The sequence below is a fragment of the Somniosus microcephalus genome, unplaced genomic scaffold (genome assembly GCF_052327205.1).
Source record: "Somniosus microcephalus isolate GS21.2 unplaced genomic scaffold, FLI_Smic_1.0 unresolved_chr9, whole genome shotgun sequence".
Taxonomy (NCBI): Eukaryota; Metazoa; Chordata; class Chondrichthyes; order Squaliformes; family Somniosidae; genus Somniosus; species Somniosus microcephalus.
The window spans coordinates 16137059-16164123 of record NW_028225187.1 but is presented as its reverse complement, the minus strand read 5'-3'; the positions used below and the strand labels follow the sequence as shown (position 1 = coordinate 16164123).

The 27065-nt window shown below is 52.5% G+C and overlaps 1 protein-coding gene across 1 annotated transcript in view; it reads left to right on the top strand.

The window, feature by feature from the left end:
* LOC147084821 (glucagon receptor-like) overlaps positions 1-27065 on the top strand; it is a 120137-nt gene that overhangs the window by 3192 nt on the left and 89880 nt on the right. The window contains exons 2-5 of the mRNA XM_085979339.1: positions 16155-16282; positions 20598-20748; positions 24202-24278; positions 24903-25021. Coding sequence (XP_085835465.1) covers positions 16155-16282; positions 20598-20748; positions 24202-24278; positions 24903-25021 — 475 coding nt within the window. The remainder of the gene's footprint in view (positions 1-16154; positions 16283-20597; positions 20749-24201; positions 24279-24902; positions 25022-27065) is intronic.

The following is a 27065-nucleotide window of genomic DNA, read 5'->3' as shown; positions in this document are numbered from 1 at the left end:
TAGAGGGAGCTTTACTCTGTATCTAACACCGTGCTGTACCTGCCCTGGGAGTGTTTGATGGGACAGTGTACAGGGAGTTTTACTCTGCACCTAACCCGTGCTGCACCTGCCCTGGGAGTGTTTGATGGGACAGTGTAGAGGGAGCTTTACTCTGTATCTAACCGATGCTGTACCTGCCCTGGGAGTGTTTGATGGGACAGTGTAGAGGGAGCTTTACTCTGTATCTAACCCGTGCTGTACCTGCCCTGGGAGTGTTTGATGGGACAGTGTAGAGGGAGCTTTACTCTGTATCTAACCCGTGCTGTACCTGCCCTGGGAGTGTTTGATGGGACAGTGCAGAGGGAGCTTTACTCTGTATCTAACCCCGTGCTGTACCTGCCCTGGGAGTGTTTGATGGGACAGTGTAGAGGGAGCTTTACTCTGTATCTAACCCCGTGCTGTACCTGCCTTGGGAGTGTTTGATGGGACAGTGTAGAGGAAGCTTTACTCTGTATCTAACCCCGTGCTGTACCTGCCTTGGGAGTGTTTGATGGGACAGTGTAGAGGGAGCTTTACTCTGTATCTAACCCGTGCTGTACCTGCCCTGGGAGTGTTTGATGGGACAGTGTAGAGGGAGCTTTACTCTGTATCTAACCCCGTGCTGTACCTGCCCTGGGAGTGTTTGATGGGACAGTGTAGAGGGAGCTTTACTCTGTATCTAACCCGTGCTGTACCTGCCCTGGGAGTGTTTGATGGGACAGTGTAGAGGGAGCTTTACTCTGTATCTAACTCGTGTTGTACCTGCCCTGGGAGTGTTTGATGGGACAGTTTAGAGGGAGCTTTACTCTGTATCTAACCCGTGCTGTACCTGCCCTGGGAGTGTTTGATGGGACAGTGTGGAGGGAGCTTTACTCTGTATCTAACCCCGTGCTGTACCTGCCCTGGGAGTGTTTGATGAGACATTGTAGAGGGAGCTTTACTCTGTATCTAACCCCGTGCTGTACCTGCCCTGGGAGTGTTTGATGGGACAGTGTAGAGGGAGCTTTACTCTGTATCTAACCCCGTGCTGTACCTGCCTTGGGAGTGTTTGATGGGACAGTGTAGAGGAAGCTTTACTCTGTATCTAACCCCGTGCTGTACCTGCCTTGGGAGTGTTTGATGGGACAGTGTAGAGGGAGCTTTACTCTGTATCTAACCCGTGCTGTACCTGCCCTGGGAGTGTTTGATGGGACAGTGTAGAGGGAGCTTTACTCTGTATCTAACCCCGTGCTGTACCTGCCCTGGGAGTGTTTGATGGGACAGTGTAGAGGGAGCTTTACTCTGTATCTAACCCGTGCTGTACCTGCCCTGGGAGTGTTTGATGGGACAGTGTAGAGGGAGCTTTACTCTGTATCTAACACCGTGCTGTACCTGCCCTGGGAGTGTTTGATGGGACAGTGTACAGGGAGTTTTACTCTGCACCTAACCCGTGCTGCACCTGCCCTGGGAGTGTTTGATGGGACAGTGTAGAGGGAGCTTTACTCTGTATCTAACCGATGCTGTACCTGCCCTGGGAGTGTTTGATGGGACAGTGTAGAGGGAGCTTTACTCTGTATCTAACCCGTGCTGTACCTGCCCTGGGAGTGTTTGATGGGACAGTGTAGAGGGAGCTTTACTCTGTATCTAACCCGTGCTGTACCTGCCCTGGGAGTGTTTGATGGGACAGTGCAGAGGGAGCTTTACTCTGTATCTAACCCCGTGCTGTACCTGCCCTGGGAGTGTTTGATGGGACAGTGTAGAGGGAGCTTTACTCTGTATCTAACCCCGTGCTGTACCTGCCTTGGGAGTGTTTGATGGGACAGTGTAGAGGAAGCTTTACTCTGTATCTAACCCCGTGCTGTACCTGCCTTGGGAGTGTTTGATGGGACAGTGTAGAGGGAGCTTTACTCTGTATCTAACCCGTGCTGTACCTGCCCTGGGAGTGTTTGATGGGACAGTGTAGAGGGAGCTTTACTCTGTATCTAACCCCGTGCTGTACCTGCCCTGGGAGTGTTTGATGGGACAGTGTAGAGGGAGCTTTACTCTGTATCTAACCCGTGCTGTACCTGCCCTGGGAGTGTTTGATGGGACAGTGTAGAGGGAGCTTTACTCTGTATCTAACTCGTGTTGTACCTGCCCTGGGAGTGTTTGATGGGACAGTTTAGAGGGAGCTTTACTCTGTATCTAACCCGTGCTGTACCTGCCCTGGGAGTGTTTGATGGGACAGTGTGGAGGGAGCTTTACTCTGTATCTAACCCCGTGCTGTACCTGCCCTGGGAGTGTTTGATGAGACATTGTAGAGGGAGCTTTACTCTGTATCTAACCCCGTGCTGTACCTGCCCTGGGAGTGTTTGATGGGACAGTGTAGAGGGAGCTTTACTCTGTATCTAACCCCATGCTGTACCTGCCCTGGGAGTGTTTGATGGGACAGTGTAGAGGGAGCTTTACTCTGTATCTAACCCCGTGCTGTACCTGCCCTGGGAGTGTTTGATGGGACAGTGTAGAGGGAGCTTTACTCTGTATCTAGCCCTGTGCTGTACCTGCCCTGGGAGTGTTTGATGGGACAGTGTAGAGGGAGCTTTACTCTGTATCTAACCCGTGCTGTACCTGCCCTGGGAGTGTTTGATGGGACAGTGTAGAGGGAGCTTTACTCTGTATCTAACCCGTGCTGTACCTGCTCTGGGAGTGTTTGATGGGGACAGTGTAGAGGGAGCTTTACTCTGTATCTAACCCGTGCTGTACCTGCCCTGGGGGTGTTTGATGGGACAGTGTAGAGGGAGCTTTACTCTGTATCTAACCCGTGCTGTACCTGCCCTGGGGGTGTTTGATGGGACAGTGTAGAGGGAGCTTTACTCTGTATCTAACCCGTGCTGTACCTGCCCTGGGAGTGTTTGATGGGGACAGTGTAGAGGGAGCTTTACTCTGTATCTAACCCCGTGCTGTACCTGCCCTGGGAGTGTTTGATGAGACATTGTAGAGGGAGCTTTACTCTGTATCTAACCCGTGCTGTACCTGCCCTGGGAGTGTTTGATGGGACAGTGTAGAGGGAGCTTTACTCTGTATCTAACCCCGTGCTGTACCTGTCCTGGGAGTGTTTGATGGGACAGTGCAGAGGGAGCTTTACTCTGTATCTAACCCCGTGCTGTACCTGCCCTGGGAGTGTTTGATGAGACATTGTAGAGGGAGCTTTACTCTGTATCTAACCCCGTGCTGTACCTGCCCTGGGAGTGTTTGATGGGACAGTGTAGAGGGAGCTTTACTCTGTATCTAACCCCATGCTGTACCTGCCCTGGGAGTGTTTGATGGGACAGTGTAGAGGGAGCTTTACTCTGTATCTAACCCCGTGCTGTACCTGCCCTGGGAGTGTTTGATGGGACAGTGTAGAGGGAGCTTTACTCTGTATCTAGCCCTGTGCTGTACCTGCCCTGGGAGTGTTTGATGGGACAGTGTAGAGGGAGCTTTACTCTGTATCTAACCCGTGCTGTACCTGCCCTGGGAGTGTTTGATGGGACAGTGTAGAGGGAGCTTTACTCTGTATCTAACCCGTGCTGTACCTGCTCTGGGAGTGTTTGATGGGGACAGTGTAGAGGGAGCTTTACTCTGTATCTAACCCGTGCTGTACCTGCCCTGGGGGTGTTTGATGGGACAGTGTAGAGGGAGCTTTACTCTGTATCTAACCCGTGCTGTACCTGCCCTGGGGGTGTTTGATGGGACAGTGTAGAGGGAGCTTTACTCTGTATCTAACCCGTGCTGTACCTGCCCTGGGAGTGTTTGATGGGGACAGTGTAGAGGGAGCTTTACTCTGTATCTAACCCCGTGCTGTACCTGCCCTGGGAGTGTTTGATGAGACATTGTAGAGGGAGCTTTACTCTGTATCTAACCCGTGCTGTACCTGCCCTGGGAGTGTTTGATGGGACAGTGTAGAGGGAGCTTTACTCTGTATCTAACCCCATGCTGTACCTGCCCTGGGAGTGTTTGATGGGACAGTGTAGAGGGAGCTTTACTCTGTATCTAACCCGTGCTGTACCTGCCCTGGGGGTGTTTGATGGGACAGTGTAGAGGGAGCTTTACTCTGTATCTAACCCGTGCTGTACCTGCCCTGGGGGTGTTTGATGGGACAGTGTAGAGGGAGCTTTACTCTGTATCTAACCCGTGCTGTACCTGCCCTGGGAGTGTTTGATGGGGACAGTGTAGAGGGAGCTTTACTCTGTATCTAACCCCGTGCTGTACCTGCCCTGGGAGTGTTTGATGGGACAGTGTAGAGGGAGCTTTACTCTGTATCTAACCCCGTGCTGTACCTGCCCTGGGAGTGTTTGATGGGACAGTGTAGAGGGAGCTTTACTCTGTATCTAACCCCGTGCTGTACCTGCCCTGGGAGTGTTTGATGGGACAGTGTAGAGGGAGCTTTACTCTGTATCTAACCCCGTGCTGTACCTGCCCTGGGAGTGTTTGATGGGACAGTGTAGAGGGAGCTTTACTCTGTATCTAACCCCGTGCTGTACCTGCCCTGGGAGTGTTTGATGGGACAGTGTAGAGGGAGCTTTACTCTGTATCTAACCCGTGCTGTACCTGCCCTGGGAGTGTTTGATGGGTCAGTGTAGAGGGAGCTTTACTCTGTATCTAACCCCGTGCTGTACCTGCCCTGGGAGTGTTTGATGGGTCAGTGTAGAGGGAGCTTTACTCTGTATCTAACCCCGTGCTGTACCTGCCCTGGGAGTGTTTGATGGGACAGTGTAGAGGGAGCTTTACTCTGTATCTAACCCGTGCTGTACCTGCCCTGGGAGTGTTTGATGGGTCAGTGTAGAGGGAGCTTTACTCTGTATCTAACCCCGTGCTGTACCTGCCCTGGGAGTGTTAGATGGGACAGTGTAGAGGGAGCTTTACTCTGTATCTAACCCGTGCTGTACCTGCCCTGGGAGTGTTTGATGGGACAGTGTAGAGGGAGCTTTACTCTGTATCTAACCCGTGCTGTACCTGCCCTGGGAGTGTTTGATGGGACAGTGTAGAGGGAGCTTTACTCTGTATCTAACCCCGTGCTGTACCTGCCCTGGGAGTGTTTGATGGGACAGTGTAGAGGGAGCTTTACTCTGTATCTAACCCCGTGCTGTACCTGCCCTGGGAGTGTTTGATGGGACAGTGTAGAGGGAGCTTTACTCTGTATCTAACCCGTGCTGTACCTGCCCTGGGAGTGTTTGATGGGACAGTGTAGAGGGAGCTTTACTCTGTATCTAACCCCGTGCTGTACCTGCCCTGGGAGTGATTGATGGGACAGTGTAGAGGGAGCTTTACTCTGTATCTAACCCGTGCTGTACCTGCCCTGGGAGTGTTTGATGGGACAGTGTAGAGGGAGCTTTACTCTGTATCTAACCCCGTGCTGTACCTGCCCTGGGAGTGTTTGATGGGACAGTGTAGAGGGAGCTTTACTCTGTATCTAACCCTGTGCTGTACCTGCCCTGGGAGTGTTTGATGGGACAGTGTAGAGGGAGCTTTACTCTGTATCTAACCCCGTGCTGTACCTGCCCTGGGAGTGTTTGATGGGACAGTGTACAGGGAGCTTTACTCTGTATCTAACCCGTGCTGTACCTGCCCTCGGAGTGATTGATGGGACAGTGTAGAGGGAGCTTTACTCTGTATCTAACCCCGTGCTGTACCTGCCCTGGGAGTGTTTGATGGGACAGTGTAGAGGGAGCTTTACTCTGTATCTAACCCTGTGCTGTACCTGCCCTGGGAGTGTTTGATGGGACAGTGTAGAGGGAGCTTTACTCTGTATCTAACCCCGTGCTGTACCTGCCCTGGGAGTGTTTGATGGGACAGTGTACAGGGAGCTTTACTCTGTATCTAACCCCATGCTGTACCTGCCCTGGGAGTGTTTGATGGGACGTGTAGAGGGAGCTTTACTCTGTATCTAACCCGTGCTGTACCTGCCCTGGGAGTGTTTGATGGGACAGTGTAGAGGGAGCTTTACTCTGTATCTAACCCGTGCTGTACCTGCCCTGGCAGTGTTTGATGGGACAGTGTAGAGGGAGATTTACTCCGTATCTAAACCCGTGCTGTACCTGCCCTGGGAGTGTTTGATGGGACAGTGCAGAGGGAGCTTTACTCTATATCTAACCCGTGCTGTACCTGCCCTCGGAGTATTTGACGGGACAGTGTACAGAGAGCTTTACTCTGTATCCAACCTGTGCTCTACCTGCCCTGGGAGTGTTTGATGGGACAGTGTAGAGGGAGCTTTACTCTGTATCTAACCCGTGCTGTACCTGCCCTCGGAGTGATTGATGGGACAGTGTAGAGGGAGCTTTACTCTGTATCTAACCCTGTGCTGTACCTGCCCTGGGAGTGTTTGATGGGACAGTGTAGAGGGAGCTTTACTCTGTATCTAACCCGTGCTGTACCTGCCCTCGGAGTGATTGATGGGACAGTGTAGAGGGAGCTTTACTCTGTATCTAACCCTGTGCTGTACCTGCCCTGGGAGTGTTTGATGGGACAGTGTAGAGGGAGCTTTACTCTGTATCTAACCCTGTGCTGTACCTGCCCTGGGAATGTTTGATGGGACAGTGTAGAGGGAGCTTTACTCTCTATCTAACCCCGTGCTGTACCTGCCCTGGGAGTGTTTGATGGGACAGTGTACAGGGAGCTTTACTCTGTATCTAACCCCGTGCTGTACCTGCCCTGGGAGTGTTTGATGGGACAGTGTAGAGGGAGCTTTACTCTGTATCTAACCCGTGCTGTACCTGCCCTCGGAGTGATTGATGGGACAGTGTAGAGGGAGCTTTACTCTGTATCTAACCCTGTGCTGTACCTGCCCTGGGAGTGTTTGATGGGACAGTGTAGAGGGAGCTTTACTCTGTATCTAACCCTGTGCTGTACCTGCCCTGGGAGTGTTTGATGGGACAGTGTAGAGGGAGCTTTACTCTGTATCTAACCCCGTGCTGTACCTGCCCTGGGAGTGTTTGATGGGACAGTGTACAGGGAGCTTTACTCTGTATCTAACCCCATGCTGTACCTGCCCTGGGAGTGTTTGATGGGACGTGTAGAGGGAGCTTTACTCTGTATCTAACCCGTGCTGTACCTGCCCTGGGAGTGTTTGATGGGACAGTGTAGAGGGAGCTTTACTCTGTATCTAACCCGTGCTGTACCTGCCCTGGCAGTGTTTGATGGGACAGTGTAGAGGGAGATTTACTCCGTATCTAAACCCGTGCTGTACCTGCCCTGGGAGTGTTTGATGGGACAGTGCAGAGGGAGCTTTACTCTATATCTAACCCGTGCTGTACCTGCCCTGGGAGTATTTGACGGGACAGTGTACAGAGAGCTTTACTCTGTATCCAACCTGTGCTCTACCTGCCCTGGGAGTGTTTGATGGGACAGTGTAGAGGGAGCTTTACTCTGTATCTAACCCGTGCTGTACCTGCCCTCGGAGTGATTGATGGGACAGTGTAGAGGGAGCTTTACTCTGTATCTAACCCTGTGCTGTACCTGCCCTGGGAGTGTTTGATGGGACAGTGTAGAGGGAGCTTTACTCTGTATCTAACCCGTGCTGTACCTGCCCTCGGAGTGATTGATGGGACAGTGTAGAGGGAGCTTTACTCTGTATCTAACCCTGTGCTGTACCTGCCCTGGGAGTGTTTGATGGGACAGTGTAGAGGGAGCTTTACTCTGTATCTAACCCTGTGCTGTACCTGCCCTGGGAATGTTTGATGGGACAGTGTAGAGGGAGCTTTACTCTCTATCTAACCCCGTGCTGTACCTGCCCTGGGAGTGTTTGATGGGACAGTGTACAGGGAGCTTTACTCTGTATCTAACCCGTGCTGTACCTGCCCTGGGAGTGTTTGATGGGACAGTGCAGAGGGAGCTTCACTCTGTATCTAAACCGTGCTGTACCTGCCCTGGGAGTGTTTGATGGGACAGTGCAGAGGGAGCTTTACTCTGTATCTAACCCGTGCTGTACCTGCCCTGGGAGTGTTTGATGGGACAGTGTAGAGGGAGCTTTACTCTGTATCTAACCCGTGCTGTACCTGCCCTGGGAGTGTTTGATGGGACAGTGTAGAGGGAGCTTTACTCTGTATCTAACCCCGTGCTGTACCTGCCCTGGGAGTGTTTGATGGGATAGTGTAGAGGGAGCTTTACTCTGTATCTAACCCGTGCTGTACCTGCCCTGGGAGTGTTTGATGGGACAGTGCAAAGGGAGATTTACTCTGTATCTAACCCGTGCTGTACCTGCCCTGGGAGTGTTTGATGGGACAGTGTAGAGGGAGCTCTACTCTGTATCTAACCCCCTGCTGTACCTGCCCTGGGAGTGTTTGATGGGACAGTGTAGAGGAAACTTTACTCTGTATCTAACCCGTGCTGTACCTGCCCTGGGAGTGTTTGATGGGGACAGTGTAGAGGGAGCTTTACTTTGTATCTAACCCGTGCTGTACCTGCCCTGGGAGTGTTTGATGGGACAGTGTAGAGGGAGCTTTACTCTGTATCTAACCCCGTGCTGTACCTGGCCTGGGAGTGTTTGATGGGACAGTGTAGAGGGAGCTTTACTCTGTATCTAACCCGTGCTGTACCTGCCCTGGGAGTGTTTGATGGGACAGTGTAGAGGGAGCTTTACTCTGTATCTAACCCCATGCTGTACCTGCCCTGGGAGTGTTTGATGGGACGTGTAGAGGGAGCTTTACTCTGTATCTAACCCGTGCTGTACCTGCCCTGGCAGTGTTTGATGGGACAGTGTAGAGGGAGATTTACTCCGTATCTAAACCCGTGCTGTACCTGCCCTGGGAGTGTTTGATGGGACAGTGCAGAGGGAGCTTTACTCTATATCTAACCCGTGCTGTACCTGCCCTGGGAGTATTTGACGGGACAGTGTACAGAGAGCTTTACTCTGTATCTAACCCGTGCTTTACCTGCCCTGGGAGTGTTTGATGGGACAGTGTAGAGGAAGCTTTACTCTGTATCTAACCCCGTGCTGTACCTGCCCTGGGAGTGTTTGATGGGACAGTGTAGAGGGAGCTTTACTCTGTATCTAACCCGTGCTGTGCATGCCCTGGGAGTGTTTGATGGGACAGTGTAGAGGGAGCTTTACTCTGTATCTAACCCGTGCTGTACCTGCCCTGGGAGTGTTTGACGGGACAGTGTAGAGGGAGCTCTCCTCTGTATCTAATCCCGTGCTGTACCTGCCCTGGGAGTGTTTGATGGGACAGTGTAGAAGTAGCTTTACTCTGTATCTAACTTTGTGCTGTACCTGCCCTGGGAGTGTTTGAAGGGACAGTGTAGAGGGAGCTTTACTCTGTATCTAACCCATGCTGAACCTTCCCTGGGAGTGTTTGATGGGACAGTGTAGAGAGAGCTTTACTCTGTATCTAACCCATGCTGTACCTACCCTGAGAGTGTTTGATGGGGACAGTGTAGAGGGAGCTTTACTCTGTATCTAACCCTGTGCTGTACCTGCCCTGGGAGTGTTTGATGGGACAGTGTTGAGGGAGCTTTACTCTGTATCTAACCCCGTGCTGTACCTACCCTGGGAGTGTTTGATGGGACAGTGTAGAGGGAGCTTTACTCTGTATCTAACCCCGTGCTGTACCTGCCCTGGGAGTGTTTGAAGAGACATTGTAGAGGGAGCTTTACTCTGTATCTAACCCTGTGCTGTACCTGCCCTGGGAGTGTTTGATGGGACAGTGTAGAGGGAGCTTTACTCTGTATCTAACCCGTGCTGTACCTGCCCTGGGAGTGTTTGATGGGACAGTGTAGAGGGAGCTTTACTCTGTATCTAACCCCATGCTGTACCCGCCCTGGGAGTGTTTGATGGGACAGTGTAGAGGGAGCTTTACTCTGTATCTAACCCGTGCCGGACCTGCCCTGGGAGTGTTTGATGGGACAGTGTAGAGGGAGATTTACTCCGTATCTAAACCCGTGCTGTACCTGCCCTGGGAGTGTTTGATGGGACAGTGTGGAGGGAGCTTTACTCTATATCTAACCCGTGCTGTACCTGCCCTGGGAGTATTTGATGGGACAGTGTACAGGGAGCTTTACTCTGTATCTAACCCGTGCTCTACCTGCCCTGGGAGTGTTTGATGGGACAGTGTAGAGAGAGCTTTACTCTGTATCTAACTCATGCTGTACCTGCCCTGGGAGTGTTTGATGGGACAGTGTAGAGAGAGCTTTACTCTGTATCTAACCCCGTGCTGTACCTGCCCTGGGATTGTTTGAAGGGACAGTGTAGAGGGAGCTTTAGTCTGTATCTAACCCCGTGCAGTACCTGCCCTGGGAGTGTTTGATGGGACAGTGTAGAGGGAGCTTTACTCTGTATCTAACCCCGTGCTGTACGTGCCCTGAGAGTGTTTGAAGGGACAGTGTAGAGGCAGCTTTACTCTGTATCTAACCCCGTGTTGTACCTGCCCTGGGAGTGTTTGAAGGGACAATGTAGAGGGAGCTTTACTCTGTATCTAACCCCGTGCTGTACCTGCCCCGGGAGTGTTTGATGGGACAGTTTAGAGGGAGCTTTACTCTGTATCTAACCCGTGCTGTACCTGCCCTGGGAGTGTTTGATGGGACAGTGTAGAGGGAGCTTTACTCTGTATCTAACCCCATGCTGTACCTGTCCTGGGAGTGTTTGATGGGACAGTGTAGAGGGAGCTTTACTCTGTATCTAACCCGTGCTGTACCTGCCCTGGGAGTGATTGATGGGACAGTGTAGAGGGAGATTTACTCCGTATCTAAACCCGTGCTGTCCCTGCCCTGGGAGTGTTTGATGGGACAGTGTAGAGGGAGCTTTACTCTGTTTCTAACCTCGTGCTGTACCTGCCCTGGGAGTGTTTGATGGGACAGTGTATATAAGAACATAAGAACATAAGAAATAGGAGCAGGAGCAGGCCAATCGGCCCCTCGAGCCTGCTCCGCCATTCAATAAGATCATGGCTGATCTGATCCTAACCGCCAATCTACTATCACAGAACCATCTCCTGAATCTAACAGAATTAGACACACGAAATAGGAGCAGGATCAGGCTACCGACAGGGCCATGACCGATCCGAACCTAGACTCATGTCTAAATTCCTGCCCGCTCCCCATAACCCTTTATTCCCTTTACTTCTCGGTAACTGTCTATTTCTGTTTTAAATTTATGTAATGATGTAGCTTCTACAGCTTTTTGGGGCAGCATATTCCATGGACCTACCACCCTCTGAGTGAAGTAGTTCCTCTTCATCTCAGTTTTGAAAGAGCAGCCCCTTATTCTAAGACTATGCCCCCTAGTTCTAGTTTCACCCATCATCGGGAACATCCTCCCCGCATCCACCCAATCCAACCCCTTCACAATCTTATATGTTTCAATAAGATCGCCTCTCATTCTTCTGAACTCCAATGAGTAGAGTCCCAATCTACTCAACCTCTCCTCATATGTCCATCCCCTCATCCCCGGGATTAACCGAGTGAACCTTCTTTGTACTGACTCGAGAGCAAGTATGTCTTTTCTTAAGTATGGACACCAGAACTGTATGCAATATTCCAGGTGCGGTCTCACCAATACCTTGTACAACTGAAGCAATACCTCCCTATTTTTATATTCTATCCCCCTAGCAATGAAAGCCAACATTCCATTGGCCTTCTTAATCACTTGCTGCACCTGCATACTAACCTTTTGAGTTTCGTGCACCAGGACCCCAGATCCCTTTGTACTTCAGTACTTTCCAGTTTCTTGCCATTAAGATAATAACTTGCTCTACGATTTTTCTTGCCAAAGTGCATAACCTCACACTTTCCAGTATTGTATTCCATCTGCCAAATCTCTGCCCACTTACTTAGCCTGTCTATGTCCCCTTGCAGGTTTTTTATGTCCTCCTCACTCACTACTTTCCCTCCCATCTTAGTATCATCTGCAAACTTTAATATGTTACACTCGGTCCCCTCCTCCAAATCGTTAATATAGATTGTAAAGATTTGGGGACCCAGCATTGACCCCTGCGGAACACCACTAGTTGCTGATTGCCAGTCCGAGAATGAACCATTTATCCCAACTCTCTGCCTTCTGTTAGATAGCCAATTCTCTATCCATGCCAGAATATTACCCCCAACCCCGTGATTTTTTATCTTAAGCAATAATCTTTTGTGTGGCAGCTTGTCAAATGCCTTTTGGAAGTCTAAATACACTACATCCACTGGTTCCCCTTTATCCACCCTATATGTTACTTCCTCAAAGAACTCCAGCAAATTTGTCAAACATGACTTCCCCTTCATAAAACCATGCTGACTTTGTCCTATTAAATTATGATTATCCAAATGTCCTGTTACTGTCTCCTTAATAATGGACTCCAATATTTTACCTACCACAGATGTGAGGCTAACCGGTCTATAGTTTCCAGCCTTCTGTCTACTGCCCTTTTTAAATAAGGGCGTTAAATTAGCAGTTTTCCAGTCTGCCGGGACCTTTGCTGAGTCCAGGGAGTTTTGGAAAATTATTACCAATGTATCCACAATCCCTACCGCCACTTCCCTCAAGACCCTAGGATGTAAGCCATCAGGTCCAGGTGATTTATCCGCCTTGAGTCCCATTATTTTACCGAGTACCACTTCCTTTGTGATTTTGATCGTGTTTAGCTCCTCCCCCCCTATAGCCCCCTGTTTGTCCAGTGTTGGGATATTCTTAGTGTCTTCTACTGTAAAGACTGATACAAAATATTCATTCAGTGTTTTTGCCATCTCCATATTTCCCACCATTAATTTCCCGGTCTCATCCTCTAAGGGACCAACATTTACTTTAGCCACCCTTTTTCTTTTTATATAACTATAAAAACTCTTACTATCTGTTTTTATATTTTTTGCTAATTTACTTTCATAATCTATCTTCCCTTTCTTAATCAATCTTTTTGTTATTTTTTGCTGTCTTTTAAAGTTTTCCCAATCCTCTATCCTCCCACTAGATTTGGCTACCTTATATGCCCTTGTTTTTAGTCGAATACTATCCTTAATTTCTTTACTTAGCCACGGATGGCTGTCTTTTCTTTCACACCCTTTTCTTCTCAGTGGACTATATATTTTTTGGAAGTTGTAAAATAACTCCTTAAATGTACACCACTGATCATGTATCGTCTTACCCTTTAATCTATTTTCCCAATCCACTCTACTCAATTCCGCTCTCATACCTTCATAGTCTCCTTTATTCAAGCTTAGCACGCTTGTTTGAGATCCAACCTCCTCACCCTCTAATTGAATATGGAATTCAACCATGCTATGGTCACTCATTCCAAGGGGATCCTTTACTAGGACATTTTTAATTAATCCTGTCTCGTTGCACAGGACCAGATCTAAGGTTGCTTGCCCCCTGGTCGGTTCAGTTACATACTGCTCAAGAAACCCATCCCTAATACACTCAATGAACTCATCCTCAAGGCAGCCCTGCCCAATTTGATTTGTCCAATTAATATGATAGTTAAAATCCCCCATAATTATAGATGCTCCCTTATTACAAGCCTCAGCTATTTCCTGATTGATACTCCATCCAACAGAGTTGCAACTGTTCAGAGGCCTATAGACTACGCCCACTAGTGTTTTTTTCCCCTTATTATTCCTTACCTCCACCCAAACTGTTTCATTATCCTGCTCTTTTGACCCAATATCATTTCTCTGTATCACAGTGATTCCTTCCTTTATTAACATAACCACCCCACCTCCCCTTCCTTCCTGCCTGTCCTTCCTGATTGTTAAATAACCTGGTATGTTTAATTCCCAGGCATTGTCACCCTGCAGCCATGTTTCTGTAATGGCCACAAGATCATACCCATATGTAGTTATTTGTGCCATTAACTCGTCTATTTTGTTACGAATGCTACGTGCATTCAGATAGAGAACTTTCAAATATGTTTTGTGACACTTAGTTCCTGCTTTTGCCCTTTTTATTACTTTACCTTTTACTCCATACCCTCTGCCCCTTCCTGACACGCTCTGGTTTTTAATTTCCCCACTGCTACCTAAGTCTATGACCATCTCTGTTGTCATTTTTATTATTTGTTCTTTAGGAAGCTCCCCCCCACTAGTTAGTTTAAAGCCCTCTCTACAGCCCTAGTTATATGATCCGCCAGGACTCTAGTCCCAGCACTGGCCAAGTGAAGCCCGTCCCAATGGAACAGCTCCCTCCTGCCCCAGTACTGGTGCCAGTGTCCCAGGAAGCAAAACCCATTTCTCCCACACCAGTCTTTGAGCCACGCATTTAACTCTCTAATTTTATTTGTCCTAGCCAAATTCGCTCGTGGCTCAGGTAATAATCCAGAGATTATTACCCTTGAGGTTCTGTTTTTTAATTTGACCCCTAGCTGCTCATAATCCTTTAACAGAACCGGCTTCCTAGTCCTATCTACGTCGTTTGTACCAACATGGACCACGGCAACTGGATCCACCCCCTCCCACTGCCCTGGGAGTGTTTGATGGGACAGTGTAGAGGGAGCTTTACTCTGTATCTAACCCCGTGCTGTACCTGCCCTGGGAGTGTTTTACAGGACAGTGTAGAGGGAGATTTACACTGTATCTAATTTTAAATCTGAGCTTGATAGATTTCTGTAAACCAAAGGTGTTAAGGGATATGGGCCAAAGGCGGGTAGATGGAGTTAGGTCGCAGATCAGCCATGATCTCATTGAATGGCGCAACAGGCTCGAGGGGCTGAATGGCCTCCTCCTGTTCCTACGTTCCTCAACATTTATAGAACACTGATTAGGCCCCAGCTGGAGTATTGTGTCCAATTCTGGGCACCTCACTTTAAGAAGGATGTCAAGGCCTTGGAGAGGGTGCAGAGGAGATTGACCAGAATGGTACCAGGGATGAGGGACTTCAGTGATGTGGAGAGATTGGAGAAGCTGGGATTGTTCTCCTTAGAGCAGAGAAGGTTAAGGGGAGATTGACCAGAATGGTACCAGGGATGAGGGACTTCAGTGATGTGGAGAGACTGGAGAAGCTGGGGTTGTTCTCCTTGGAGCAGAGAAGGTTAATGGGAGATTGACCAGAATGGTCCCAGGGATGAGGGACTTCAGTGATGTGGAGAGACTGGAGAAGCTGGGATTGTTCTCCTTAGAGCAGAGAAGGTTAAGGGGAGATTGACCAGAATGGTACCGGGGATGAGGGACTTCAGTGATGTTGAGAGACTGGAGAAGCTGGGATTGTTCTCCTTAGAGCAGAGAAGGTTAAGGGGAGATTGACCAGAATGCGACCAGGGATGAGGGACTTCAGTGATGTTGAGAGACTGGAGAAGCTGGGATTGTTCTCCTTAGAGCAGAGAAGGTTAAGGGGAGATTGACCAGAATGCGACCAGGGATGAGGGACTTCAGTGATGTTGAGAGACTGGAGAAGCTGGGATTGTTCTCCTTAGAGCAGAGAAGGTTAAGGGGAGATTGACCAGAATGGTACCAGGGATGAGGGATGTCAGTGATGTGGAGAGACTGGAAAAGCTGGGATTGTTCTCCTTGGAGCAGAGAAGGTTAAGGGGAGATTGACCAGAATGGTACCAGGGATGAGGGACGTCAGTGATGTGGAGAGACTGGAGAAGCTGGGGTTGTTCTCCTTAGAGCAGAGAAGGTTAAGGGGAGATTGACCAGAATGGTACCAGGGATGAGGGACTTCAGTGATGTGGAGAGACTGGAGAAGCTGGGGTTGTTCTCCTTGGAGCAGAGAAGGTTAAGGGGAGATTGACCAGAATGGTACCAGGGATGAGGGACTTCAGTGATGTGGAGAGACTGGAGAAGCTGGGGTTGTTCTCCTTAGAGCAGAGAAGGTTAGGGGGAGATTTAATAGAGGTGTTCAAAATCACGAAGGGTTTTGATGGAGTAAATAAGGAGAAACTGTTTCCAGTGTCAGGCGGGCCGGTAACCAGAGGACACAGATTGAAGATAATCAGCAAAAGAACCAGACGGGGAGATGAGGAGAATGTTTTTACGCAGAGAGTTGTTGTGATCTGGAATGCACTGCCTGAAAGGGCGGTGGAGGCAGATTCAATGGTAACTTTCAAAAGGGAGTTGGATAGATACTGAAAGGGGAAAAATTTGCAGGGCTGTGGGGAACGAGCGAGGGGGGAGTGGGACTAATTGGAGAGCTCGACCATAGAGCTGGCACAGGCACGATGGGCCGAATGGCCTGCTCCTGTGCTGTGAGATTGGCTGATTCTCATACTGACCTGGTTCTTCCCTTTTCCTAGAGGGCTCCAGCCCCTTCCTCACGCTCCCTCCTTACCTGGTGCTGGTGATCTCCTGTTCGGGAATCTTCACCTTTGTCCTGGTGCTGCTGACCTGCCTGTGCTGCAGACGAGGGGACCTGAGCTTCAAGGTGAGGCCTTAAACCTTCCTGGGCGCCCCGTTCCTCCCGCCGACAACAGAAGCCGCGGTGCCCACAGCCCGCCAGAAAACTCCTCGGCCCATCGCGTGGCCCGAGCCTCAACTGTGTGTGGGCTGCGAGAATGCCCTTTGCCCTCCTGTTCAAATCCCTCCATGGCCCCTCGCCCCCTCCCTATCTCTGTAACCTCCTCCAGCCCTACAATTCTCATCCTCCTGTTCAAATCCCTCCGTGGCCCTCGCCCCCTCCCTATCTCTGTAACCTCCTCCAGCCCCTACAATTCTCATCCTCCTGTTCAAATCCCTCCATGGCCCTCGCCCCCTCCCTATCTCTGTAACCTCCTCCAGCCCCTACAATTCTCATCCTCCTGTTCAAATCCCTCCATGGCCCCTCGCCCCCTCCCTATCTTTGTAACCTCCTCCAGCCCTACAATTCTCATCCTCCTGTTCAAATCCCTCCATGGCCCCTCGCCCCCCTCCCTATCTCTGTAACCTCCTCCAGCCCCTACAATTCTCATCCTCCTGTTCAAATCCCTCCATGGCCCTCGCCCCCTCCCTATCTCTGTAACCTCCTCCAGCCCCTACAATTCTCATCCTCCTGTTCAAATCCCTCCATGGCCCTTGCCCCCTCCCTATCTCTGTAATCTCCTCCAGCCCTACAATTCTCATCCTCCTGTTCAAATCCCTCCATGGCCCCTCGCCCCCTCCCTATCTCTGTAATCTCCTCCAGCCCCTACAATTCTCATCCACCTGTTCAAATCCCTCCATGGCCCTCGCCCCCTCCCTATCTCTGTAACCTCCTCCAGCTCCTACAATTCTCATCCTCCTGTTCAAATCCCTCCATGGCCCCTCGCCCCCTCCCTATCTCTGTAACCTCCTCCAGCCCTACAATTCTCATCCTCCTGTTCAAATCCCTCCATGGCCCTCGCCCCCTCCCTATCTCTGTAACCTCCTCCAGCCCCTACAATTCTCATCCTCCTGTTCAAATCCCTCCATGGCCCCTCGCCCCCTCCCTATCTCTGTAACCTCCTCCAGCTCCTACAATTCTCATTCTCCTGTTCAAATCCCTCCATGGCCCCTCGCCCCCTCCCTATCTCTGTAACCTCCTCCAGCTCTACAATTCTCATCCTCCTGTTCAAATCCCTCCATGGCCCTCACCCCCCTCCCTATCTCTGTAACCTCCTCCAGCCCCTACAATTCTCATCCTCCTGTTCAAATCCCTCCATGGCCCTCACCCCCTTCCCTATCTCTGTAACCTCCTCCAGCCCTACGATTCTCGTCCTCCTGATCAAATCCCTCCATGGCCCCTCGCCCCCTCCCTATCTCTGTAACCTCCTCCAGCCCTACAATTCTCATCCTCCTGTTCAAATCCCTCCATGGCCCCTCGCCCCCTCCCTATCTCTGTAACCTCCTCCAGCCCTACGATTCTCGTCCTCCTGATCAAATCCCTCCATGGTCCTCGCCCCCTCCCTATCTCTGTAACCTCCTCCAGCCCTACGATTCTCGTCCTCCTGATCAAATCCCTCCATGGCCCCTCGCCCCTCCCTATCTCTGTAACCTCCTCCAGCCCCTACAATTCTCATCCTCCTGTTCAAATCCCTCCATGGCCCTCACCCCCCTCCCTATCTCTGTAACCTCCTCCAGCCCTACGATTCTCGTCCTCCTGATCAAATCCCTCCATGGCCCCTCGCCCCCTCCCTATCTCTGTAACCTCCTCCAGCCCCTACAATTCTCATCCTCCTGTTCAAATCCCTCCATGGCCCCTCGCCCTCTCCCTATCTCTGTAACCTCCTCCAGCCCCTACAATTCTCATCCTCCTGTTCAAATCCCTCCATGGCCCTCGCCCCCTCCCTATCTCTGTAACCTCCTCCAGCCCTACGACCCCCCGAGATCTCTGCGCTCCTCCAATTCTGCCCTCTTGAGCATCCCCGATTTCCATCGCTCCACCATTGGCGGCCGTGCCTTCAGCTGCCTGGGGCCCTGAGCTCTGGAATTCCCTCCCTAAACCTCTCCGCCTCTCTCTCCTCCTTTAAGACTCTCCTTAAAACCGAGCTCTTTGACCAAACCTTTGGTCACCTGTCCTAATATCTCCTTATATGGCTCGGGGTCAGATTTGTGTTTGATAATCGCTCCTGTGAAGCGCCTTGGGACGTTTTAAGAACATATAAGAACCTAAAAAATAGGAGCAGGAGTCGGCCATTCGGCCCTTCGAGCCTGCTCCGCCATTCAATGAGATCATGGCTGATCTTCTGCCTCAACTCCATTCACTGGCCCTGTCGCCATATCCCTTGATGCCCTTACTAGTCAGAAATCTATCGACTTCTGTTTTGAATATACCCAATGACTGAGCTTCCACAGCCTCTGGGGTAGAGAATTCCAAAGATTCACCACCCTCTGTGTGAAGAAATGTCTTCTCATCTCAGTCCTCAATGGTCAACCCTTTATCCTGAGGCTGTGGCCCCTGGTTCTAGACTCCCCAGCCAAGGGAAACATTCTCCCAGCATCCACCCTACCAAGCCCTGTAATATTTTTGTGTGCTTCAATGAGATCCCCTCTCATTCTTCTGAATTCAAGAGAATACAGGCCTAGTTTACTCAATCTCTTCTCATACGACAGTCCCGCCATCCCAGGAATCAATCTCGTGAACCTTCGTTGCACTCCCTCTATGGCAAGTATATCCTTCTTTAGATAAGGAGACCAAAACTGTACACAGTACTCCAGGTGTGGCATAGATACAAGCTGTGGTAATTTTCCTGTGCCTTGAACGGCCAGAGCCTCCAGGGCAGATCTGGGAGGGTTTGGGAAAACTCTCACTCAAGGTCAAGTATTGTGTGCAGTTTTGGTCGCCTTATCTGAGGAAGGATGTTCTTGACATGGAGGGAGTGCAGCGAAGATTCACCAGGCTGATACCTGGGATGGCAGGAATGACGTATGAGGAGAGATTGGGGCGATTGGGCTTATACTCGCTGGAGTTTAGAAGATTGAGAGGGGATCTCATTGAAACTTATAAAATTCTAACAGGACTGGACAGACTAGATGCAGGAAGGATGTTCCCGATGGCGGGGGAGTCCAGAACCAGGGGTCACAGTCTAAGGATAAGGGGTAAGCCATTTAGGACAGAGATGAGGAGGAATTTCTTCACCCAGAGAGTGGTGAACCTGTGGAATTCTCTACCACAGAAGGCAGTGGAGGCCAATTCATTAAATATATTCAAGAAGGAGTTAGATATATTTCTTAAGGCTAAAGGGATCAAGGGATATGGGGAGAAGGCAGGGACCGGGTACTGAATTTGGATGATCAGCCTTGATCTCATTGAATGGCGGAGCAGGCTCGAGGGGCCGAATGGCCTCCTCCTGCTCCTATCTTCTATGTTTCTATGTTAGCTATGGACCCCACAGGACGAAACCCTCTCCCTTTCCCTGCCTTTCCACCTCCCCTCAGGTATATCATGGAAGATCCCACACCCTCCGTCACTGCCAACTCATCGACTACCTTCTCAACCAAGTGTCCCACCGGCGCCGACCCCTCGCTGGGTGGGTCACGGGTCTCCCCACCGGCGCCGACCCCTCGCTGGGTGGGTCACGGGTCTCCCCACCGGCGCCGACCCCTCGCTGGGTGGGTCACGGGTCTCCCCACCGGGCGCCGACCCCTCGCTGGGTGGGTCACGGGTCTCCCCACCGGGCGCCGACCCCTCGCTGGGTGGGTCACGGGTCTCCCCACCGGGCGCCGACCCCTCGCTGGGTGGGTCACGGGTCTCCCCACCGGGCGCTGACCCCTCGCTGGGTGGGTCACGGGTCTCCCCACCGGGCGCCGACCCCTCGCTGGGTGGGTCACGGGTCTCCCCACCGGGCGCCGACCCCTCGCTGGGTGGGTCACGGGTCTCCCCACCGGCGCCGACCCCTCGCTGGGTGGGTCACGGGTCTCCCCACAGGCGCCGACCCCTCGCTGGGTGGGTCACGGGTCTCCCCACCGGCGCCGACCCCTCGCTGGGTGGGTCACGGGCCTCCCCACAGGCGCCGACCCCTCGCTGGGTGGGTCACGGGTCTCCCCACCGGCGCCGACCCCTCACTGGGTGTGTCACGGGTCTCCCCACCGGGCGCTGGCCCCTCACTGGGGGACATGTAGGTGGTGTTCCTGTGCGGGAGAGAGTGTGTGCACCGTGGATCACCCGGAGACTCGCCCTGTAGGCGTCTTTGATTGGTTAGGATGGGAACCTTAAACAGGAGGGACAGTGAGGCGAAGGTGAGGTTTTTCGCGCCGGCTCTTGCAGTTGAATAGCTCCGGGATAATTCCGGCTCTTTTTTTCGCAGGAGTTTGAAAATACCGACCCGGAGGAATATTCAGTGGACTATAACCCACCTTTGGAGGACACCTCGTCCTCGCATTCAGCGCCAGATGTCTACATTCTGCCGTTCTCGGAAATCTGCATTCCTATTCCAAGTCATCCCCTGGGAAAATCAGGTAATCGAATATCTTAACTTAAGGGTCAGTGGGTACTGAGGGAGACAGGAGCCTCTCGGTCCCTGTGGGCGAGGGTCAGTGTGGGTACTGAGGGAGACAGGAGCCTCTCGGTCCCTGTGGGCGAGGGTCAGTGTGGGTACTGAGGGAGACAGGAGCCTCTCGGTCCCTGTGGGCGAGGGTCAGTGGGCACTGAGGGAGAGAGGAGCCTCTCGGTCCCTGTGGGTGAGGGTCAGTGGGTACTGAGGGAGACAGGAGCCTCTCGGTCCCTGTGGGTGAGGGTCAGTGGGTACTGAGGGAGACAGGAGCCTCTCGGTCCCTGTGGGTGAGAGTCAGTGGGTACTGAGGGAGACAGGAGCCTCTCGGTCACTGTGGGTGAGAGTCAGTGTGTACTGAGGGAGACGGGAGCCTCTCGGTCACTGTGGGTGAGAGTCAGTGTGTACTGAGGGAGACAGGAGCCTCTCGGTCCCTGTGGGTGAGGGTCAGTGGGTACTGAGGGAGACAGGAGCCTCTCGGTCCCTGTGGGTGAGAGTCAGTGGGCACTGAGGGAGACAGGAGCCTCTCGGTCCCTGTGGGTGAGAGTCAGTGTGTACTGAGGGAGACAGGAGCCTCTCGGTCCCTGTGGGTGAGGGTCAGTGGGTACTGAGGGAGACAGGAGCCTCTCGGTCCCTGTGGGTGAGAGTCAGTGTGTACTGAGGGAGACAGGAGCCTCTCGGTCCCTGTGGGTGAGAGTCAGTGGGCTCTGAGGGAGACAGGAGCCTCTCGGTCACTGTGGATGAGGGTCAGTGGGCACAGAGGGAGACAGGAGCCTCTCGGTCCCTGTGGGTGAGAGTCAGTGGGTACTGAGGGAGACAGGAGCATCTCGGTCCCTGTGGGTGAGGGTCAGTGGGTACTGAGGGAGACAGGAGCCTCTCGGTCCCTGTGGGTGAGAGTCAGTGTGTACTGAGGGAGACAGGAGCCTCTCGGTCACTGTGGGTGAGGGTCAGTGGGTACTGAGGGAGACAGGAGCCTCTCGGTCCCTGTGGGTGAGGGTCAGTGGGCACTGAGGGAGACAGGAGCCTCTCGGTCCCTGTGGGTGAGGGCCAGTGGGTACTGAGGGAGGCAGGAGCCTCTCGGTCCCTGTGGGTGAGGGTCAGTGGGCACTGAGGGAGACAGGAGCCTCTCGGTCCCTGTGGGTGAGAGTCAGTGGGTACTGAGGGAGACAGGAGCCTCTCGGTCCCTGTGGGTGAGGGTCAGTGGGTACTGAGGGAGACAGGAGCCTCTCAGTCCCTGTGGGTGAGGGTCAGTGGGTACTGAGGGAGACAGGAGCCTCTCGGTCCCTGTGGGTGAGGGTCAGTGGGTACTGAGGGAGACAGGAGCCTCTCAGTCCCTGTGGGTGAGGGTCAGTGGGTACTGAGGGAGACAGGAGCCTCTCGGTCCCTGTGGGTGAGGGTCAGTGGTTACTGAGGGAGACAGGAGCCTCTCGGTCCCTGTGGGTGAGAGTCAGTGGGCTCTGAGGGAGACAGGAGCCTCTCGGTCCCTGTGGGTGAGGGTCAGTGGGTACTGAGGGAGACAGGAGCCTCTCGGTCCCTGTGGGTGAGGGTCAGTGGGCACTGAGGGAGACAGGAGCCTCTCGGTCCCTGTGGGTGAGGGCCAGTGGGTACTGAGGGAGGCAGGAGCCTCTCAGTCCCTGTGGGTGAGGGTCAGTGGGCACTGAGTGAGACAGGAGCCTCTCGGTCACTGTGGGTGAGAGTCAGTGGGTACTGAGGGAGACAGGAGCCTCTCGGTCCCTGTGGGTGAGGGTCAGTGGGTACTGAGGGAGACAGGAGCCTCTCGGTCCCTGTGGGTGAGAGTCAGTGGGTACTGAGGGAGACAGGAGCCTCTCGGTCACTGTGGGTGAGGGTCAGTGGGTACTGAGGGAGACAGGAGCCTCTCGGTCCCTGTGGGTGAGGGTCAGTGGGTACTGAGGGAGACAGGAGCCTCTCAGTCCCTGTGGGTGAGGGTCAGTGGGTACTGAGGGAGACAGGAGCCTCTCGGTCCCTGTGGGGGAGGGTCAGTGGGTACTGAGGGAGACAGGAGCCTCTCGGTCCCTGTGGGTGAGAGTCAGTGGGCACTGAGGGAGACAGGAGCCTCTCGGTCACTGTGGGTGAGGGTCAGTGGGCACCGAGGGAGACAGGAGCCTCTCGGTCCCTGTGGGTGAGAGTCAGTGGGTACTGAGGGAGACAGGAGCCTCTCAGTCCCTGTGGGTGAGGGTCAGTGGATGCTGAGGGAGACAGGAGCCTCTCGGTCCCTGTGGGTGAGGGTCAGTGGGTACTGAGGGAGACAGGAGCCTCTCGGTCCCTGTGGGTGAGGGTCAGTGGGTACTGAGGGAGACAGGAGCCTCTCGGTCCTTGTGGGTGAGGGTCAGTGGGCACTGAGGGAGACAGGAGCCTCTCGGTCCCTGTGGGCGAGGGTCAGTGTGGGTACTGAGGGAGACAGGGGCCTCTCGGTCCCTGTGGGTGAGGGTCAGTGGTTACTGAGGGAGACAGGAGCCTCTCGGTCCCTGTGGGTGAGGGTCAGTGGGTACTGAGGGAGACAGGAGCCTCTCGGTCCCTGTGGGTGAGGGTCAGTGGGTACTGAGGGAGACAGGAGCCTCTCGGTCCCTGTGGGTGAGGGTCAGTGGGTACTAAGGGACACAGGAGCCTCTCGGTCCCTGTGGGTGAGAGTCAGTGGATACTGAGGGAGACAGGAGCCTCTCGGTCCCTGTGGGTGAGGGTCAGTGGGTACTAAGGGAGACAGGAGCCTCTCGGTCCTTGTGGGTGAGGGTCAGTGGGCACTGAGGGAGACAGGAGCCTCTCGGTCCCTGTGGGCGAGGGTTAGTGTGGGTACTGAGGGAGACAGGAGCCTCTCGGTCCCTGTGGGTGAGGGTCAGTGGGTACTGAGGGAGACAGGAGCCTCTCGGTCCCTGTGGGTGAGGGTCAGTGGGTACTAAGGGAGACAGGAGCCTCTCGGTCCCTGTGGGTGAGGGTCAGTGGATACTGAGGGAGACAGGAGCCTCTCGGTCCCTGTGGGTGAGGGTCAGTGGGTACTGAGGGAGACAGGAGCCTCTCGGTCCCTGTGGGTGAGGGTCAGAGGGCACTGAGGGAGACAGGAGCCTCTCTGTCCCTGTGGGTGAGGGTCAGTGGGTACTGAGGGAGGCAGGAGCCTCTCGGTCCCTGTGGGTGAGGGTCAGTGGGTACTGAGGGAGACAGGAGCCTCTCGGTCCCTGTGGGTGAGGGTCAGTGTGGGTACTGAGGGAGACAGGAGTCTCTCGGTCCCTGTGGGTGAGGGTCAGTGGGTACTGAGGGAGACAGGAGCCTCTCGGTCCCTGTGGGTGAGGGTCAGTGGGCACTGAGGGAGACAGGAGCCTCTCGGTCCCTGTGGGCGAGGGTCAGTGGGCACTGAGGGAGAGGCTGGGCAGTAATCGATCACTGCTGATTGATATTGTTCCGTTCACAGATGTGCTGAAGGAGCAGTGTTTGATACGACAGAGGCTGAGCTACCTACAGGAGATCGGCACTGGGTGGTTTGGGAAGGTAAGTGAGCAATCAGCGCGCTCCTCTGGGATCTTGCTGTGCTCCCTCGTAGACTTAAATACTGGAGCCACACTGGACAATTCTGCCAGTCCGTTAGGTGTGGGTTGGGAGCACAGTCTGTCTGTCACTGGCAACCACAGTGTCTCTCTCTCTCTCTGTCTCTCTCTCTCTGTCTCTCTCTCTCTCTGTCTCTCTCTCTCTCTCTCGCTCCCTCTCTCTCTCTCTCTCTCTGTGTGTCTCTCTCTCTGTCTCTCCCTCTGTCTCTGTCTCTGTCTCTCTCTCTCTCTCTCTCTCTCTCTCTGTCTCTCTCTGTCTCTCTCTCTCTGTCTCTGTCTCTCTCTGTCTCTCTCTCTCTCTCTCTCTCTGTCTCTCCCTCTGTCTCTGTCTCTGTCTCTCTCTCTCTCTCTCTCTGTCTCTGTCTCTCTCTGTCTCTCTCTGTCTCTCTCTCTCTGTCTCTGTCTCTCTCTGTCTCTCTCTCTCTCTCTCTCTCTCTCTCTCTGTCTCTCTGTCTCTATCTGTCTCCGTCTCTCTCCCTCTGGCGGGAGCACTGGGAGATGGAACCCGTTGACTTGACGTTGGGTTGCGAATGCCCAGTGAAGTCTCTCGCTCTGTCCTTTGGTGCAGGTGATCCTGGGGGAGATCTGTTCCGACCTGAGTCCGCTGCAGGTGGTGGTGAAGGAGCTGAGGGTCAGCGCCGGGACCCTGGAGCATCGCAAGTTCATTGGAGAAGCTCAGCCTTACAGGTAGGCCCCCTTCCTGTCCTCCTTGAGCTCTCTGCGACCTTTGACACCACGTCCCCTTCACCTATCACCCCTGACCTCCATTGGCTCCCAGTCCAACAACACATCAGATATGTTGATGGGAATGAGATGAAGAGGGGTGGCAGGAGGCTCGTGTGGAGCAGGAGCACTGGCATGGACCAGTTGGGCTGAATGGCCAGCTCCTGACCTGTGGGTTCGATGCAATAATAACCTAATTGAATTTTTTGATGAAGTAACAGGGATGATCGAAGAAGGGAATAGAAACATAGAAACATCGAAACTAGGAGCAGGAGTAGGCCATTCGGCCCCTCGAGCCTGCTCCGCCATTCAATGCGATCATGGCTGATCATCCAAACTCAGTACCCTGTCCCTGCCTTCTCCCCATATCCCTTGATCCCTTTAGCCTCAAGAAATATATCCAACTCCTTCTTGAATATATTTAATGAATTGGCCTCAACTGCCTTCTGTGGTAGAGAATTCCACAGGTTCACCACTCTCTGGGTGAAGAAATTCCTCCTCATTTCTGTCCTAAATGGCTTACCCCTTATCCTTAGACTGTGACCCCTGGTTCTGGACTCCCCCGCCATCGGGAACATCCTTCCTGCATCTAGTCTGTCTAGTCCTGTTAGAATTTTATAAATTTCAATGAGATCCCCTCTCATTCTTCTAAACTCTAGCCCAATCGACCCAATCTCTCCTCATACGTCATTCCTGCCATCCCAGGTATCAGTCTGGTGAATCTTCGCTGCACTCCCTCCATGGCAAGAACATCCTTCCTCAGATAAGGTGACCAAAACTGTGCACAATACTCAAGGTGTGGTCTCACCAAGGCCCTGTACAACTGCAGCAAGACATCCTTGTTCCTGTACTCGAATCCTCTCGCTACGAAGGCCAACATACCATTTGCCTTCTTAACCGTCTGCTGCACCTGCATGCTTACCTTCAGCGACTGGTGCACAAGGACACCCAGGTCTCGTTGCACTTCCCCTTCTCCCAATCTATTGCCGTTCAGATAATAATCTGCCTTCCTGTTTTTGCCACCAAAGTGGATAACCTCGCATTTATCCACATTATACTGCATCTGCCCAATCACCCAACCTGTCCAAATCATACTGGAGTTTCTCGGCACCCTCCTCACAGCACACACACCCACCCAGCTTTGTGTCGTCTGCAAACTTGGAGATATTACATCTAGTTCCCTCGTCTAGATCATTAATATATATTGTGAATAGCTGGGGTCCTAGGACCGATTCCTGCGGTACCCCACTAGTCACTGCCTGCCACTTGGAAAAAGACCCGTTTATTCCAACTCTTTGCTTTCTGTCTGCCAACCAGTTCTCTATCCAAGTCAATACCTTGCCCCCTAATCCCATGTGCCTTAACTTTGCACACTAATCTCTTATGCGGGACCTTATCGAAAGCCTTCTGAAAGCCCAAATACACCACATCCACTGGTTCTCCCTTATCTATTCTACCAGTTACATCCTCAATGCAATGGATGTTGTCTACATGGATTTTCGGAAGGCGTTTGACAAAGCACCACATAGAAGGCTGGTTAACAAAATTGAGGCTCATGGAATCGGTGGGTCAGCGGCAGCTTGGATAAGGAATTGGCTTAAGGACAGAAAACAGCGAGTTGTGGTTGTTTTTCAGACTGGAGGATGGTAGACAGTGGTGTTCCCCAAGGGTCTGTGCTGGGGCCACTGTTTTTTCTGATATATATAAATGACCTGGATATTGGAATAGAGTATAGAATTTCTAAATTTGCCGATGACACCAAACCTGCGGGTGTGGCAAACAGTGAGGATGATACCAATCGACTGCTGCAGAAGTGTGAGGTGATGCATTTTGGCAGAAGGAAGAGGGAGACGCAATATACACTGAATGGCACAGTTTTAAAGAGTTTGACATTACGCAGCGAGTGGTGAGGACCTGGAACTCGCTTTCATTGCTAGGGGGATAGAATATAAAAATAAGGAGGTATTGCTTCAGTTGTACAAGGTATTGGTGAGACCGCACCTGGAAT